This window comes from Heteronotia binoei, chromosome 21, assembly GCF_032191835.1.
Source record: "Heteronotia binoei isolate CCM8104 ecotype False Entrance Well chromosome 21, APGP_CSIRO_Hbin_v1, whole genome shotgun sequence".
Classification (NCBI taxonomy): Eukaryota; Metazoa; Chordata; class Lepidosauria; order Squamata; family Gekkonidae; genus Heteronotia; species Heteronotia binoei.
This window is the reverse complement of record NC_083243.1, coordinates 93,262,086-93,280,539: the sequence shown is the minus strand read 5'-3', so window position 1 is coordinate 93,280,539 and position 18,454 is coordinate 93,262,086. Positions and strand designations below refer to the sequence as shown.

General features: G+C 40.6%; 1 protein-coding gene across 1 annotated transcript in view; it reads left to right on the top strand.

Moving 5' to 3' along the window:
* LOC132589094 (alpha-(1,6)-fucosyltransferase-like) overlaps positions 1-18,454 on the top strand; it is a 242,221-nt gene that overhangs the window by 180,483 nt on the left and 43,284 nt on the right. Inside the window, exons 7-8 of the mRNA XM_060261716.1 lie at positions 12,102-12,348; positions 16,878-17,054. Of these exons, the coding sequence (XP_060117699.1) occupies positions 12,102-12,348; positions 16,878-17,054 (424 nt within the window). The remainder of the gene's footprint in view (positions 1-12,101; positions 12,349-16,877; positions 17,055-18,454) is intronic.

Genomic DNA, 18,454 nt, shown 5'->3' with positions numbered 1-18,454 from the left:
AGCCTAACAAGGTCTCATTTATGTCATATCTGTCCCACATAACAAATGAGTTTGACAGCCCTGCTCTATCATGTCACCTCTCAGTTAACGTTTCTCCAGGCCCAAGTATCTTAACCTTTCTACATAGGAAAAGTGTTCCAACCCTTTAATCATTCTAGTTGCCCTTTTCTGTATTTTTTCCATTGCTATAATATCTTTTTTGAGGTGTGGTGACCAGAATTGTACACAGTACTCTAAATGAGGCCACACCATCAATTTATACAGGGGCATTATTATACTGGCTGATTTGTTTTCAGTTCCCTTCCTAATAATTCTCAGCATAGTGTTTGCCTTTTTTTATTGCAGTCGTGCATACTCTCGACATTTTCAGTGAGTTATCTACCATGACCCCAAGATATCTCTCTTGGTCAGTCTCTGCCAATTCACACCCCATCAATTTGTATTTATACTTAGGATTTTTGGTCCCATCTACAAATTTAGCCACTTCACTGCTTACTCCCAACTCCAAATAATTGATGAAGAAGTTAAAAAGCATCAGACCCAGTACCAATGTTCCCTCTAACATGAAGAGCCTTGTGAGCAAAAATTCTACTTTGTGAGCTATTGGTATTAAAATTGTGAGCTGCTGTCATTAAAGTTGTGAGCTACTGTGTAAATTATTGTGCTTTGGGGCCATTTTTCCTGAGCTGAGACAAAAATGTGTGAGCTAGCTCACGCCAACTCAGCTTAGAGGGAAAACTGCCCAGTACTCAGTTTTAAATTTTTTTATTGGTTTTCAGTATAAAGGGGGGGAAATGTGGGGATACAGAAGCAAAGAAGGAAAGGAATTGGGGGAAAAACAAAACAGAGAAAAGCAGTAGATATAGCTGTTACATTTCTACCTTTCAAACCTGATATTAATTTTTTTCTTCCTGCAAGTCTTAAATTTTAATCCAATATAACCATTACGTTCTACAGTCATTTATTTTTAGTTTTTTTCTATTTATGCTTATAATATGAATCTAAACTATTCATCTTTGATACCAACAAATGAGAAAAGCATCAAAGCCAACCACAAAATAAAAGCCACTAAGTAATCTTAACCATATAGGGATAAGTACTAATTTTCACAGTAATAACCATAATCATAAGCAGAGAAGATAGTATAATCATTTTATCCTTAATACTACCTTAATTGTTCCCAACATAAAAAATAGAAATAACAAAATACCAAAAGAAAAGTAGTAGACGGTACTTTATCTGTTACAATATCAACATGATCTATTATTAAAAAAAATAATAAACAGGAGCAGATCTTTAAAGATTCCAAATACCCGTGTTGTTTAGATTATTATAAATTGACCCAAATTATTTATTTATCTAAGTTAGATATTTAAGTATTTAACTTCATTAAACTTTTGGAGACTATATCTCCTATTTCCATATTACCCTAAGAGAGAAAGAATAACAGATGCAAATTAAATAAACAATGACAGCCTCATTTTCCATACTTATTCTTCTTAAATAATAAAAAAAATTATATACTCTCTATAATCCACTCTCTATTAAAGTGCTCTATTCGACTTAAAAAAATAGAATCTCTAAGTTAAAATGGCCTCCTCTCTCACCCTTATTTATTTTAACCAATAGAAAAAATCATACCTCTCTATAATCCACCCTCTATTAAATTGCTCTATTTAACTTTTAAAATATACGCTTCATAAATCAAATAGCAAGCAGAAAAGAAGCATTCTGATTTTAAGAGTCTCTTTGCCATTTCAAAGTCACGCTTCTCTGGAAGTCTCGCTTGTTGTTTCTGAGCCATTCAAGGCTGTATGCCAGATCCCTTTTATTAATTCCATGTTAACCAATTACAAGAAAGAACAATACTCTATAATCCTTTCTTTATAAAAGCTTTCCACAACTTGGTCTTCTTAAGTAGTCTGCCTTTTCTCCCTTTAGCACATATATCTATTTTATTGAAAACGATGAGCTCTCCACGCCGTCACTTCTTCCTGCAAAAACTTTAATCCAGCTTGCTTTTCACCTCCTTTTTGTAGCTACGCACAATGTCTATGTCTCCATTTTGATTTCTTTCAACTCTTTTCCTACTGGATCTTTATCCAGCTCTTTCATCTCCATAGACATCACTGGGATCCCTTCATCACTCCACTCGGATATATTTTCCATTTTGCTGTGTTTTAAAACAAAGATTTCTACCTTGTCCTGTATTAACTCTGCCAATAGACCGATTTCCTGCTTTAAGGAAGATATGGCAACCATAATATTTTTTTTTTTCCAAACGCTTCATTTGGTTGAATTGCCATCTTCTCTACAGTTAAACTCAGTCTGGTAATCAAAGTTAAACAACCAGCTCCAAGTCCCAGATAACCTATCTTTCTGAATTTCCTTCAGCTATGTGTTTTCCTCTTACAGTCTGCTTGTAATCAATTCCATCCCAGTCAGATATCACAAGCATTTCTCTTAAAAATATACGTGACATTTATTCAGACCGTATTAAGATAAAATAATACTCTTATTGTAGCTTGTTTAGTTGTAAGCCAAATCCATTCTAATATCCCTGTTCAGATCAGTTTAAATTTTTAGGAGTTGTTAAGTTTGTTCTTTGCCTTTTTGAAGCCACACTCGGGAAAAGAGAAGGGGGGTGGAATATCCTCCTCTTCCCCCTTTTTTTGAACAGTCCCAATTGGTGTTATACCAGAAGATCCATTAATTTGTGGTAATCAAAAGAAAGACTTACTTGCACTGTAGCATCTCATTGTTTAAGGTAGTATAGTAGAAGCTTGTTAGAAAAAGGAAGTTGGGTACTCATCTCTTGCTGCCATCATGGCAACCACGACGGAGGAGCATCGGGGCAGACAGAAGAGACAGGGACCGGCTGCTGCCATTTCCCTGGCTCCGGTAGAGCCCTTTGCTATCAGAAGACCTCTCCAGATTCTTCCTTGGAGCGCCACAGCTGTGGCACCCTTCCTACTGCCAGGTTCAGGAAAGCCGCCACAAGCGAGCTGCACAGACCCCACCGAGCTTGAGATGCCAAAACCCAGAACCACCATATCGGACCCAGTACTGAGCCCTGCGGTACCCCATTGCTTACCACCCTCCACTGCAAAAATTGCCCATTTATACTCACTCTCTATTTCCTATTAATTAGCCAGTTTTTGATCCATAAGAGGACTTGTCCTTTTACCCCATGACTCTCGAGCTTACTTAGGAACCTTTGATGAGGAACTTTATCAAAAACTTTCTGGAAGTCAAGGTAAACAACACCTGTTGGATCCCCTTTGTCCACATGTTTGTTTACCCTTTCAAAGAACTCAAACAGGTTAGCGAAACAAGAACTTCTCTTACAGAATCCATGCTGAGTCATCCTCAATAACTTGTATTCATCAGTGTGCCTATTAATTCTCTGGGTTCCACTAACTTTCCCAGTATTGAAGTCAGACTGACTGACCTGTAATTTCCCGGATCTTCTCTGGAACCCTTTTTAAAGATGGGGGTGACATTTGCTACCTTCCAGTCCTCAGGAACGGAGGCAGATTTCAATGAAAGATTACATATTTTTGTAAGGAAATCCACAAGTTCACCTTTGAGTTCTTTCAGAATTCTTGGATGTATGCCTCTGGGTCTGGTGACTTATCAGTTTTTAAATTGTCTATCTGTCATAGGACCTCATCTCTCGTCACCTCAATCTGACTCAGGTCTTTCAACACCCCTCCCGAAATCAGTGTTTCTAGAGTGGACAAACACTCCTCATCTTCCACAGTGAAGACAGAGGCAAAAAAATGCATTCAGCTTCTCAGCCATTTCGGTATTCTCCTTTAGTAATCCTTTTACCCCTTGGACATCCAAGAGCCCCACTGCCTCCCTGACCGGTTTCCTGCTTCTAATGTATTTGAAGAAATTTTTATTGTTGGTCTTTGTTTTTTGCAATATATTCCTCATAATCCCTTTTTGCCTGCCTGATCACAGACTTGCATTTTATTTGCCACAGGCTGTGTTCCCTTTTGTTAACTTCACTTGGACTAGCTTTCCACCACTTAAGGAAATCCTTCTTACCTTTTACAGCTTCCATTACTTTGTTTGTTAATCTTGAAGGCCTTTTTCTATACCTATTTGTGCCTTTCCTAACTTGTGGTATATATTTTATCTGAGCTTCTAGGATTGTAGTTTTAAATAGTCTCCATACTTCCCCAAGGGTTTTGATCCTATTTACCTTTCCTTTCAGTTTCCTCTTCACATGCCTCCTATTCTCAGAGAAGTTACCCTTTTTAAAGTTAAAAGCAGTTGTGTTGGTCTTTTAGTGGTTATGTTGGTCTTTGGTTCTCACCATCCTAAATAATTTGGAGACTTTTGCAAATTCAGAAATTTAACTGTTCACCCTCCTTGTCAGGTAATTTACAAACCTTTTAAATAACACTGATCCCAGTACTGATCCTTGTGGAAGTCACTGTTCACTTTCCTCCAACTTGTCTCACTTACTCCTCTGCTCTGCTTCCTGGTTTTTTTTGCATTGTATTATATTTTTAATATAACAAAATATGAATACAAACTATACTACAAGAAATAAGTTTTCATGCACAAAACTAGTAAAGAGTCATAATTCATAAAATGCTTAAGAAATACCTTGTCTCATCATTCTATAACAGTATAAATAATGCCTAATGTACAATAAATTTATCTGAACTTTGAAAATTATTTTTCTGAGCCCTGTGGTAATATATTAATTTAATTAATGGCAGTAGTCCATACTTTCACTCTTGGAGAGAGGTCCTGACATTTTCAATTTTGCTTCTGTTGGCAGTTTAGCAGTAGTAAATAGTGTCAGACCAATCTTACATCTGAAAGGAAGGCATGTCCTTTAGCCACCTAACTCAACAGAATGACTTCTGGATGAGAGTTTGTATTACAGCCCAACAATTTGTTATCTGAACTACTGCTTTCGTAAAGTAAGTGTGTTAAACACATGGCCCACAGACCAGGACCTTCCTCTGCATGGCTCATATCTGGTCCACAAGCAATTGGCTCTTTCCTGCTTCCAGCTTTGCATGGGAGAGATACAAAGCCAAGCCTCCTTTCCAGGCCATAGCCACATAGGAGAGGGCTGACAAGAGCTGTGCCCCACCCCCAGATGTGTCCTGTCCCACCAAAAAGCCTTGATCACGTAGGCACATTGTGGAAATGCTGGACATTCCTCCTTGCTCCTGGCAAGTGTATCCACTGAAGAGCTCTCCAAAGCTGAATTTCCTCTGGATTTCTCTCGGGGAGGGGGGCTTCCCCAAAGGGAAAAATATATTGCACACTATTCCGTGTTCCTGTTCAAATGCACACTTGGCTTCCCACAAAGGCAAGCAAGACCCACCACCTCTGCTGTTGCAGCTGGCTCTGCTACTGCTGACACATCACCTGTCATAAGAACATGAGAAGCCATGTTGGATCAGGCCAATAGCCCATCCAGTCCAACACTCTGTGTCACATAGTGGCCAAAAAAATTACATTTATACACACACACCCACACACACACACTGTGGCTAATAGCCACTGATGGACCTCTGCTCCATATTTTTATCTAACCCCCTCTTGAAGCTGGCTATGCTTGTAGCCACCACCACCTCCTATGGCAGTGAATTCCACATGTTATTCCCCCCCCCCCCAACTGAAAGCACTTCATGCTATCATACTTTTTTTTTTTACAATAGTTTCGTTGCAACGTCATGAAATGAAAATCGATGTTATGCAAACTAATTTTAAGATGTGCTGATGCCACTTTTATCCACGCATGTTCCTCAAGAGGGAACTTGGCTATGTTTATAGACATTTGCTGATGTGCTGGGGACAATACTTTAGAAACCACCCCCCCCCCCTTTGGGCTCCTTTTTTATAGTTTTTTCCTGAAAACTGTGTACTTAGCATTCCAGCAAATGTGTGCTGAAATGTGTGCTTCCTGCTTTAGACAATAGACCAGGGGGCAGATTAATGACCAATGGCAGGTGGGAAGGAAAACACGTGACTTTGCAAGTATCGGGCCTCTGGTGTTACATCGTAATGCAATAAAAAAGGTTACGTTGTAACGCAAACACGCATGTGTGTAAAAAAAAAGAACTACATGGATGAGTGAGGAAGGAGGGGCATGAATGAGGAGGGAGGGGAGGGGGAAATTACTCCGATTATGGTAGAAACTCCGGGAGCAACAGTACTGCGGAATCAAAACACACAGAACAGATTGGGAATCGAATCCGGGAGAAATCCTGTAGTGCAGAATCGGGAAATCAGGCCTGCATTGAACAACCCCGGAGTGAAAGGAAGGCAAATGGCAAATGCAGAATCAGCCAGTGTGCGACTGCAATAAAAGAGGCCAACGCCATGCTGGGAATTATTAGGAAGGGAATTGAAAACAAATCAGCCAGTATCATAATGCCCTGTATAAATTGATGGTGCTGTCTCATTTGGAATACTGTGTACAATTCTGGACACCGCACCTCAAAAAGGATATTATAGCATTGGAAAAAGTCCAGAAAAGGGCAATTAGAATGATTAAAGGGTCGGAACACTTTCTCTATGAAGAAAGGTTGAAACACTTGGGGCTCTTTAGCTTGGAGAAACGTCGACTGCGGGGTGACATAGAAGTTTACAAGACTATGCATGGGATGGAGAAAGTAGAGAAAGAAGTATTTTTCTCCCTTTCTCACAATACAAGAACTCATGGGTATTCGATGAAATTGCTGAGCAGTCAGGTTAAAACGGATAAAAGGAAGTACTTCTTCACCCAAAGGGTGATTAACATTTGGAATTCACTGCCACAGGAGGTGGTGGTGGCTACAAGCATAGCCAGTTCCATTATCTGGAACATTGGGTCTCCTTTGTCCACATGTTTGTTCACCACCCCCCAAAGAAATGTCCCTCCCTCTTTCCCTCCCTCTCTCTCCTCTACCAAGGAACCTGCACTTTTGTGTTGTTTGGCTGCAGTTTAATTTTAGATTAATCTCATTCTCTGTCTCTCTCTGTGTCATGTGTCTGAGTGAGCACCAGCCAGGAAGGCAATCAAAAGGCAACTCAGAACTGGACACAGAGATTAAAAAGAGAGAGAGAGGGAGAGACACATACTCACTCAGACATTCACACACACAGGCACACACTGGCCCTTCCTGTCTTGGAGAACAGTCTTTTGCATTCAGCAGGCAGCGGTTGCTGCCATGCATGCCCCTTCATTTCCCCTGACCAGTCACTTCAGTCCCCAAATTAAAAATCTTCCCTGCCAGGGCTGAATGGTCCATACATTGCACAAGCTGGTCGAGGCATCTGTAAGGTAGATGGGCTTTTGACAGCAAACCTTGACCCCCTTGCTTTAATGCAAGAAGATTTACCCCCCCCCCCTTTGCTTTTATTTACTGGGGATCAATTGGATGCCCTTCCAAAGTGAATTGGATTTGCTTCCGAGCAAACGGCCTGCAGAGAATTCGGCTTATGGCTGGTACCCAAAGTCCACACATATGGGGTAGTAAGTGTTTTTAGAAACCCATGCAGTTTGTCTCTTGATTTCTCTCTACCCAGTTTCTCCCTGAAATCTCTCAATCTGTTTCTTTCCCTCTTTTTTAGGAATGTGTAGTCTGTTTCTAATGGAGGGGGAGAAGGAAGGGAGGTTCTGTAGAGTTTTAAATTTGGCTCTGTACATGCTCAGAAGTAGACAGTGTCTTCCTCATGCTACTGCACCAGTCTATGGTGTATAATTTAAGACAGCTGTGAGGGCTGACTGTAGTAAACAGAAATCAAAGAGAAATTCCATTTAGAGACAGTAAGTGGAATCAAATGGCCATAACTTTTTAAAAAGCCAGTTTGGTGTAGTGGTTAAGTGTGCGGACTCTTGTCTGGGAGAACAGGGTTTGATTCCTCACTCCTCCACTTGCACCTGCTGGAATGGCCTTGGGTCAGCCATAGCTCTGGCAGAAGTTGTCCTTGAAAGGGCAGCTGCTGTGAGAGCCCTCTCCAGCTCCACCCACCTCACAGGGTGTCTGTTGTGGGGGAGGAAGGTAAAGGAGATTGTGAGCCGCTCTGAGACTCTTCGGAGTGGAGGGCGGGATTTAAATCCAATATCATCATCTAAAAAGTGAATTTCAGTAAGGTTTTTTTTATAAGGTTCCACATTATCTTGTTAGGTGGATCTGTAACTGGTTGACAGATGGCACCCAAAGAATGCTTGTGAATGGCTCTTCATCCTCTTGGAGAGGAGTGCTTCAAGGATCTGTCCTGGGACCTGTTTTGTTCAACATTTTTATAAATGATTTGGATGAAGGAATAGAGGCAGAAAAAGCCCTGGCTCCATCCAAGACAAGGTGGTCATCCTTCGAGCTGGGGACAACCAACAGATGGTGATTGACTGAACATAAGGTCCTTTGTGGCACATATGGGAAGAGGCAGTCCCGCAGATATGTTGGTCCCAGGCTGCACAGGGCTTTAAATGTCAGTACCAAAACCTTGACGTGAATCCAATACTCAATAGGTAGCCAATGCAGTTGGCATAGCACTGGCTGTATGCATGCCCGTAGAGGCAATTCAGTTAGCAAACATGCTGCTGCATTTTTCACCAGCTGAAGTTTCCAAATTAGTCCCAAGGGCAAGCCCACGTAGGGTGAGTTACAGTAATCCAACCTGGAAGTGACCATTGTGTGGGTCACTGTAGCTAAGTTCTGAGGGTGCTAGCTGCCTGATCTGCTGGAGATGGTAAAAGGCAGATCTGGAAACCACAGTGACCTGGGCCTCCATAGAAAATGAGGCATCCAGTGTCACTCCCAAGCTCTTCTTCTGGGCTGGGGTAAGTGGTGCACCATCCAGGGCTGGGAGCTGGATACTCAATTCTGCTTCACCTCAGCTAGGGTACAGGACCTCTGTTTTAGTTGAATTAAGCTTCAGCCAGCTCTGTTGCAACACCCAGCCTAAGCTCCCAAAGCCTCAGCCAGATGATCCAGGGCAGAGTCTGGATGGCCATCTATCAACAGATAGAGCTGATTGCCATCCGCATATTGGTGACAACCCAGCCCAAAACCGCGGACATGGGGGCACATATGGATGTTAAACGTCATTGGTGAGAGAATTGCCCCCTGCGGCACACCACATTCAGGTCAGAGTCACAAAGAGATCTGCTCACTGAGCACCACCCTTTGTCCCCATCTTCAGAGAAAGGAGAACCACTGTAAGGCAATCCCCTGAACTCCAACATTGGCGAGGCAGGTCATAAGATTGTAATCAACTGTGTAAAATGCTGCTGAAAGATCGAGAAGCACCAGCAGTGCTGACCTGCCTTGATCTAGATGTCTTCGGAGGTCATCTGAACTCCAATGTTGGAGTTCAGGGGATTGCCTTACAATACAGTCTCCATCCCATGACCAGGGCAGAAGCCAGACTGGAATATATCAAGGACAGATGCATCCTCCAGGAAAGCCTGAAACTGCTCAGCCACCACTTTCTCGTTACCCAGGAACAGAAGGTAGGTGGTAGTTGGCCAGGACCATAGGGTCCAGCGTTGATTTCTTTAAAAGTGGCAAATCACCGCCTCCTTCAGTCCCTCTGGAAAGATCCCCAATGAAAGGGACGGGTTGACATTTTCACCCAGTGGGTCCCAAATGCCATTCCCACCTGCTTTAATCAGCCAGGATGGACATGGGTCAAGAAGGCAGGTAGTAGGCTTCACTGTAGCCACAATCCTGTCAACATCTTCCTGAGAGAGCCCATTGAAGTGGTCAAAAATCGGACCTGAAGACGGACAAGGAGCTTCCAGTTCCCTTATTATATCAATTGTGGCTGGGAGGTTCTGGCAGAGAGACATGGGTCGCAAAAGCCTCTCAGCCAATATCCAATTCCCTGTCAATTTATTTGCCTAATGGCAATGTAGTTAAAGATCAAATTGTCCTAAACAGTTGGGTTGGACATGACTTCACAGAGACAATGGAGACTGCATAAAACTCCCTCTTGGTAGACTTCATTGCCTTCTCATAGACCTTCATAAACGTTTTATAAGCTCTTGCCTCCTCGTCACAAGTACACTGCCACACTTGCTCTAGCTGTCTAAGATGTCGCTTCATCCTCTGCAACTCCAGGGTGTACCATGGGGTTGTTTTGGTGCGACAGTTAAGAGATTTCTGGGGTGCAATGTCATTGACGGCTGCAGAGAGTCACAAAAGCCAGTCTTCCACTAGCATATCTAATGACCCGCCAGGGGGCATCAGATCCTACAGAGCTTTCTGAAGCTGCTCAGGGTCCGTCTGGCTCTGTGGGTGAGCATAAATATGCTCACCACCTAAACATAATTTAAAGGAGCACTCTCTAGATTTAATAAGAAGAAATAGATCTGAGTAACTAAACCATCAGGTATTTATAATCCCTATTTATAAGGTCAAGGGGTGTTTTTACTCATAAACCACTGTCATTCCTCAATAACATGATTGCAAAATGTATGATTTGATCAAAATCTGCCCCATTTTTAAAAAACAAACACATATATTCAGTTCAACACCTGATAACCCTTTATCAGATTTTCCATGGCATCCAGATTCTTTCAAACCTTAAGTTCATCCAAATCTTGAATTTTCTGTGATTGCACGTTAATTAATGCAGAGTTTAATGGAAAAAGACTAGGGTTTAAAGACAATTTAACATTGTACCATTCTGAATATATTACTTTTAAAAGTGGATTAATAAATTCTAATCATACTTTCCAAAACCAAATTAGATCCTTTAAAGGTTGTTTCCTGTTTACAACTTTCTAATTCACGGAAGGCTTATTGTTTTATTCAGTACAACTAGTTTACTTAATCCTTGGAAGGATTTTGTCAAAAATCATTTTAGAAATTCAAGTATACGGTGTCTAGTGTGGTGAGTTCCCACACTAGAACTTTGTGTTTCCCTGTTTGTGTAGTTTCCCTGTTGTTGCTGCAGCTGTCAGTTCAGCACTGTGCAGGTTTCTTGCAGCTTCTTTGTCTCAGTGCTCTGAAGATGTTACATCCTTACTGGTGATAGCTGAGGAACAACCTTAATTGGGGATTATCAGCTTCTCATTCCTAGCTACTACTCTGTTCCAATTTTTTAAAGATTGCTAGAGACAAACTAGTAAATTTATCAGTTAATTTCATCTAGACTTGAATTTCCACATGTATTTGATGTCTCAGCAACCCTTGAATTCTTTGTAGTTAGCATATGCACTTATCATGGTATTTTATTTACTTAGGTTATTTCTATGCCACCTGCTGGAGCCAGCTTACAGTTAAAATGTCACAATATTACAAATGAGCCATTGGACATAAATATAAAAACTATCAATAAAACAGATGCAGACCATTAAAAAGCTGGTAAGATATAAAACCCCTAATTAAAGCCTGAGTTTTTTAAAAAAAATGTGTTTTGGTGTGATGCCTAAAAGAAAGTAAAATAAGTACCAGGTAAGCCTCAAAGGGGGAAGACATTCCAAAGGGTAGGTGTCATCACAAAAAATATCTTGTCTCTAGTTGTCATCTCCCTTACCTCTGAAGGCAGGGGCACAGAGAGCAGAGTTTGAAAGGCAGATCTTAATTGGTGGGCTGAATAGTACAGGAGACAGTCCTTTAGGTACTCTGGTACTGAGTGGATACATAAACTTTAGGAGACCCCGAAGACTCACAAAGTAGACAAAATATTGCTTTCAACCTACTTTCAGTAATGTTTAAATTGCCAAAATAACCTTCACATTTAAATCCATAAATTACTATTGGTCATAAATTTCAATCATGTTCTGATATAAATTCTGGACCCGCTCTTCGTTTTCATGTCAGGTTCCCCCCCCCCACCTCCCCAATGGAGTTTTTTTTCTTTAATTGATGTGTTCCTCTTAATAATGGTGGATACAGAAAATAGCTATGTTTAGTAATGTTCTTAGATATATCACTAGTTTGAGAATCAAATAAGAAAATTTGTGGGTTATTTGAACAATGTATTGACAAAAGTACAGAATTAGATCCCTACTGTGAATAGTTTGGCTATTGTACCTCTAGATACAGAATGCTCTCCAGAGTACATGTTTGGAATATCGTAATCTGTGTTTATGAACTGAAGAACTTCATTAATATGATGTCTTTCAGGGGAAGCAAATGATAAAGATGTTCAAGTAATAGAGCTACCAATAGTTGATAGCCTGCATCCAAGGCCTCCATATTTACCACTGGCTATTCCAGAAGATCTGGCTGATAGACTAATTCGTGTCCATGGAGATCCTGCAGTGTGGTGGGTCTCACAGTTTGTCAAATACTTGATTCGTCCACAGCCTTGGTTAGAAAAAGAAATGGAAGAAGCTACGAGGAAGCTTGGTTTTAAGCATCCAGTTATTGGGTAAGAATTTTTAGACAACTAATTCTGCAATTTTAACCCTATCTGGAAATCAGCAGAACTTAGACTCTAGCATTGTACTTCCAGATTCCGGTCGAATATAGTCCAGCATCCTGCCTCCAACAGTGTCCTGCCATATATCCCTGGAAAATTTACTACTCAAAACACATCAGGAAAAAGAACACTGTCTTTTTTAAATTGATTATTGTTCCTTGTTGTTTCATGCTGACAAACCAGTACCCGAAGACAAGTATTCTCTCTCTTTATCCCCCGTGCTTAGTACTTAAGTATTTATTTATCTACTTATTTCCATACCATTCTGCAAAGTGGTTTACAGTAAAAGAAATTATATATTGTTTATTATATCTCTCCTCCTCTTCCCTTTCCAATTAGTCCCAATTGCTAGGTGCTGATAATTAGTATTCAGAGGCATACTGTGCCTGAATATGAAGATGCTGTATTCTCCATATAATGGAAGGTCTCCCAATAGTTTGCCCTCATTTTTTTCCTGACCTAATTCTCCCCTTAAGCTCTTTGCATATACTTTCCCCCAAAGGACAAACAGCTTGAGAAAGCAGCCTAGATTGAGAAAACAGTATGGTGTGTGTTTGTGTGTGTGAGGTCTGTCAGGTTGCTTCCAACTGATAGCAACCCTATGAATTAATGTCCTCCAAAATGCCCTATTGTTAGCAGCCTTGCTTACGTCACATCTTGCAAACTGAGAACATATGGGAGGGTAAATATTTCCCACCTCTGATTTGCCCACCCTGATCAGATTTTCAGTTGGATTTAATAATGAAAAGAAAGGAGAAAGATCAGTCATGGGTTTCACAGTGTTACCCATAGTATGGCACTCACCTAGTGGCCATCATCGCATTTATTTATTTATTTATTTATTTATTTATTTATTTATTTATTTATTTATTTATTTATATATATTAAGATTTATACCCCGCCCTTCTCACCTAAGTGTCTCAGGGCGGCTTACAACATGATAATTCAACAACTTCAGCTTAAAACATTTAAAAATACAATCAAACCATAAATTAATAAAGACAAGATAAAATAAGATAAAATAGAACCGGCGGCCTATAAATACATTTTGTTCCATCGAAGATGTTTCCATTGTCAGTTGATGTCAGTGTTAGTTCCAGACATGCATGTAAAATACATTTTTTTTCCATGCCATAATTATACTGTCAGTCAGTTCCATTTGATGATCACTAATTTTGAGGAGAAAAATTATCAACTACCTTAGTGTTATACATTTCTGAAGGGCTATCATGTCCCCCTTTAGGTCTTTCTAATAAACAAAATAATATAACACTTCACAAAAATATGATACAATCTTGAATAAATGTATCCAGCCGTAAAGTATTTGTAATAATTCCACAAGCACACCAAGCCAGAAGGATTGAAAGTTTTATTTGAGCAACAGCAGGACCTTTCCTGACCTCTCCTCACTTCACCCTGAAGACAAGTGGTTTAATATTTTTAAATGGCACTAAAATCAAGATATTGATGTAGTGTTGTAATGATGGCTTAAGCAGGTTCTCTGAATTCCCAGCTTTCATTTTTTTTTAAAAAAGTATCTAGCTGTCATGGGTGCTGGGGACCCTGCGGAGGAAGACGAGTCTGCCGAGGAAACTGTACCCCTGCCACCTGCACCAGTACCCCTGCCTCCTGCTGAAGAAGATCCCAGCCCCCCTGCCTCGCCCTCTCGGGTGGCTCATGTGCGTGACCGCCTCCGTCAGGACCTCAGGGATCGGAGGAGGGTGGCACGCTCACAAGCAAGACGCTCCCTGAGCCCTGAGGTTTGAAAGGATTCTGGCCCTTCGAAGGGCAAGGATACTTGAGTTGTAGGAGGATCCTGGCTGCCTCTCTGAGCCAGCAATTAGCCCAAATGGGCAACAGCCAGCAGAGGGCTATATAGCTGTGGGCTTTGGGAGGAGGCTTTGTGGAAGCAACTAGTCATCTCCCTGACGTTCTAGCATCCACTCCGGCTTGACTTTGGTTCCTGAATCCCTGACTTTGGCTTTTGACTTCTGGACTCCCTGACCTCGGCTTCTGGACCTCGGACCTGCGATACTTGTACAGCGATTTGGATTTGGCACCTCGGACACTCCTGCTTGCTGGCTACAGACCTCGGACTGCCTCTGGACTTTGCCTGACCCGGCCCCAGCCGTGACACTAGCCCCTTCTGTTGCACAGATATGCCCTTTTCCTTATCTCTCTGCAAGGGAAGAGGCTAGATACTTATTTTAAAAATTAAAGATGGGGATTTAGAGAAGCTGCTTAAACTATCATTACAACACTACACTGCTATATTGATATTTTAGGACCTTTTTTAAAAAAGGGGAGGTGCTGTGACTCAACCAGTGACAACATTAAAGATGGCAGCACCCTCCCTTGAAAATCCTGATTATTTTAGGCATGTCTGGAAGAAAAAAAAAACTGAATTTACAATGATGAATATGCTCAGGGAGGGCAGACATGCAGAAGAATTGTGTGCAAACCGATTCCATTTCTTCTGGATTGATTGCCAAGAAAATCAGGAGTAAGTTGAGCATGCAGAAAAAGTCTAAGAAAAAGTGATTTGCTCAGAACTGCCCAAGAAGTATCATGGCTAAGCAAGGATTTGAACATTGATTTCCCCACCTGAAAAACTAATACTTCAGCTGGTAATCTTGCATGTTCTCATTTTTGACTAGCAGTTTCTCAGCTTTCTAGAAGATGCAGCCATGAGGGCCTTGCAGTTTGCTCCTAAAGTACAAAGTCTGTTATTTTTTTTTATTCTGGAAAAAAAAACCTTTGAAAAACCCATGTTATGCTAAAAGCATGCCTTATTTTGTAATACAGCTGTGCTTGGGAATATCTTTAGCAGTCTTATTAGGTATATTTAAAGCATCTTCTCTTAAAGGACTAGTCTTCTTTGCTTAGCAGATAACTTCCTTAAATAGTAAGCACATACAGACATAGTATCTATGGATCAAACTGGGGCAGCCACGTTTGCTTATGTGTCTAGTTATTTGCATCTAAAGTTGGTAAGGAAGATTTTATTTCTAATACATTTCTAATACATATAACAAAATGTGCTCTTACAGGCACTTTTCTCACATCTGCTACAAAACGTAAATCAGGCTGAGGAAAGGAATGCTTCAAACAGCAGCATCAAGGGAAAGAAGAAGCCTCTCCTGCTTTAGCTTGGAAAGGGGGTAGAAATATGTATAAACAAATCACAACTTCCTCCTCTCATCTATAATGCCCCTAGTACTTATGATATTTAGAGGCAGAGATCGGTGCATTTTATTACACAAACACAATTTCTATTCCTTGTTGTTTATACTAACTTTATCACACTATGGGTAGTTTCTTGGGCTTATTTTATTTTTCAGTTTCATTACATTGGAATATAATTACATGATATATCAAATCACTTAGATCCAGTTTGGTGTAGTGGTTAAGTGTGTGGACTCTTATCTGGGAGAACCAAGTTTGATTCCCCACTCCTCCACTTGCAGCTGCTGGAATAGCCTTGGGTCAGTCATAGCTCTCGCAAGAGTTGTCCTCGAAAGGGCAGCTTCTGAGAGAGTTCTCTCAGCCCCAGCTACCTCGCAAGGTGTCTGTTGTGGGGGAGGAAGATAAAGGAGATTGTGAGCAGCTCTGAGACTCCGATTCAGAAAGGGTAGGGTGTAAATCTATAGTGGTGGTCTTCTTGTTTTGAATCTGTTCTGGCTATTATGAATGAAGTAAACAGCAACGCACCCATTCATTTTGAAACCCAGATTTAATTGCTAAAAAAGTTAAACTAGAGTTATAAGTGGCTTTTCATTAAATTTGAAAATAAAAACTAACAGAAGTATCAAACATCTGAGTCCTTTTACATACTTCATATTAGTGTAACTTGCTTGTTTTATGGTAGTCAAAAGCAGAGTAAAAGGATAAGTCCAGGGCTTTTTTGGTAGCAGGAACTCCTTTGCATATGAGGCCACATCCCCCTGATGTAGCCAGTCCTCCAAGAGCTTACAGTATGCCCTGTAATAAGAGCCCTGTAAGCTCTTGGAAGATTGGCTACATCAGGGGTGTGTCGTCTAATATGCAAAAGAGTTCCTGCTACAAAAAAAGCCCTGGGTAAGTCTAACTTGTACTGAATTAAGAAATTTATGATCTTGAGAAATATGCACTTGAAGTATATTGAAGTATGCACTTGAAGTACATTGTATCAAAAATATATTTTGCAAAATGGCAACTAAATTTGAACCTACTATGTGTCTGTATAACAGGCAGGTTGCCTGTTCATCAGTAGATATGATTCCACTCAGACATGCATAGAACATATTAGCATTTGGCCTCCAAAAATGTATAGCATTTATATTTGATTTTCAAAGACAGAGTAACATACTTTCCCCCTATGGAACCATACAAACACTGTGGTTCCATGCGTTCTGTTTTCAGAATAAAATTGTCTCTTGATGCTCATTTAAGGTTCATTCTGGTGAGAACTAATCCAAAAAATGTTTTTCCGCTTCCAGCATTCACGTCAGAAGAACAGACAAAGTGGGAACAGAAGCAGCGTTTCATCCAATTGAAGAATACATGGTTCATGTTGAGGAACGTTTCCAACTGCTTTCCCGGAGAATGCATATTGACAAAAAGCGTGTTTATTTGGCTACAGATGATCCTTCTTTATTGCAAGAGGCAAAATCAAAGTAAGACCATCTCTGTACATAGTAGGTGCAAACGTGAATTTACATAGAGTAAATGCATTCAAACATGATTTACTGTTTATTTTTAAATCTGTTTAGTTTTTGTAAGCGGGACAGCAATATTCGATGCCACCTTAAATCAATGTTTTTCATATATGCATATTCAGAGCTATTACTAATGAATGAACTCTGACTGTTCTGAATTCTCCTGTTTTGAAACCTAATATAATGGATTTTTGTAGAATATACATAAATATTTTGACCTCCCTGTCATGTTAGAAATTGGAAGGGAATAACATTTTGTAACACAAGACAAGGTACATCAAACCATGAGAGTTGAACTAACTTGCAATGTGAATCTCATGTGTTCAGCTACTATGAACCAATCTTTAATTTCCATTTTAAAGCCAGTTGTCTAAACTACTTCAGACTCTAGCCATCATTAAGATAAAAATATGGGTTAAAATCTGAAATCATATTTGTGATGTTCATGCACCAAAGAAATTCTTTGAGGTGTGTTCAGGGCTTGCACATGCCCAGTGGATTTTTTTCCCCTTTGATCAATAAACTTTTGTGTTGATTTACAGTCTGGTTTTGAAAATTCCCTCATTTTTTTAATTTTTCTTCATTTGATTTTAGACCACCCTGCCAAGCCAGCGCTGAGGGCAGTGTACAACAAATGTAAATTCACAACATATATAATTAAAAACAGTTTTAAAACACACTGATAAAACTAATGCGTCGTATGAAATGCAGCCTGCTTTTTAAGAAACACAAGCCCCAAATTTTCTTAGGTACATAAGTTGGTTATCTGATTCTCTGAATCCCAGCCCCATGGTATTTGTTACCTGTTGTCCCCACCCAGGCCTTTAGATACAGTGGGGCCTCTGGGGGCTCTGCCCCCTGACTTCCAGCAGAGGCCCCCCAGCTTAGGGTCCCCTGACCCATCCAAGTAGGACAGGAGGGCGAGAGGTAGCTGTAGCGAGTTTTCCTGCTTCTCACAGCTGGCTTTAAAGCCAGCTGCAAAAGCATGGAGCCCCAGCCTCTTGGGCCTTTAAAAGCCCAGGCAATTGATAAGAGGGGAGAAAGTCTTTGGAGGGGAAAGAAAGGACAATGAGGCCAGACAGTGGCACAGAGGAGCCAGGGAGGACTTTTCAATTTTGTCAGCCCCCCTCCCCCAATTTCTCCAATGCCCCCCGCCTGGAAAAATCCTGGCTACGGGCGTGTCCCTACCGCACCCCATCCCCCATCGTCTCAGTAGCAGACCACAGTGAGTTATTATAAGTTGCTTTATAAACAGTGCTAATTTCCAAAAGTGCAAAGATGTTAACATTTTTTAAAATGTTGTTTCTGTTTTTCATATTTATGAAGATAAAATCTGAAAATACCACAAAAACATGTAG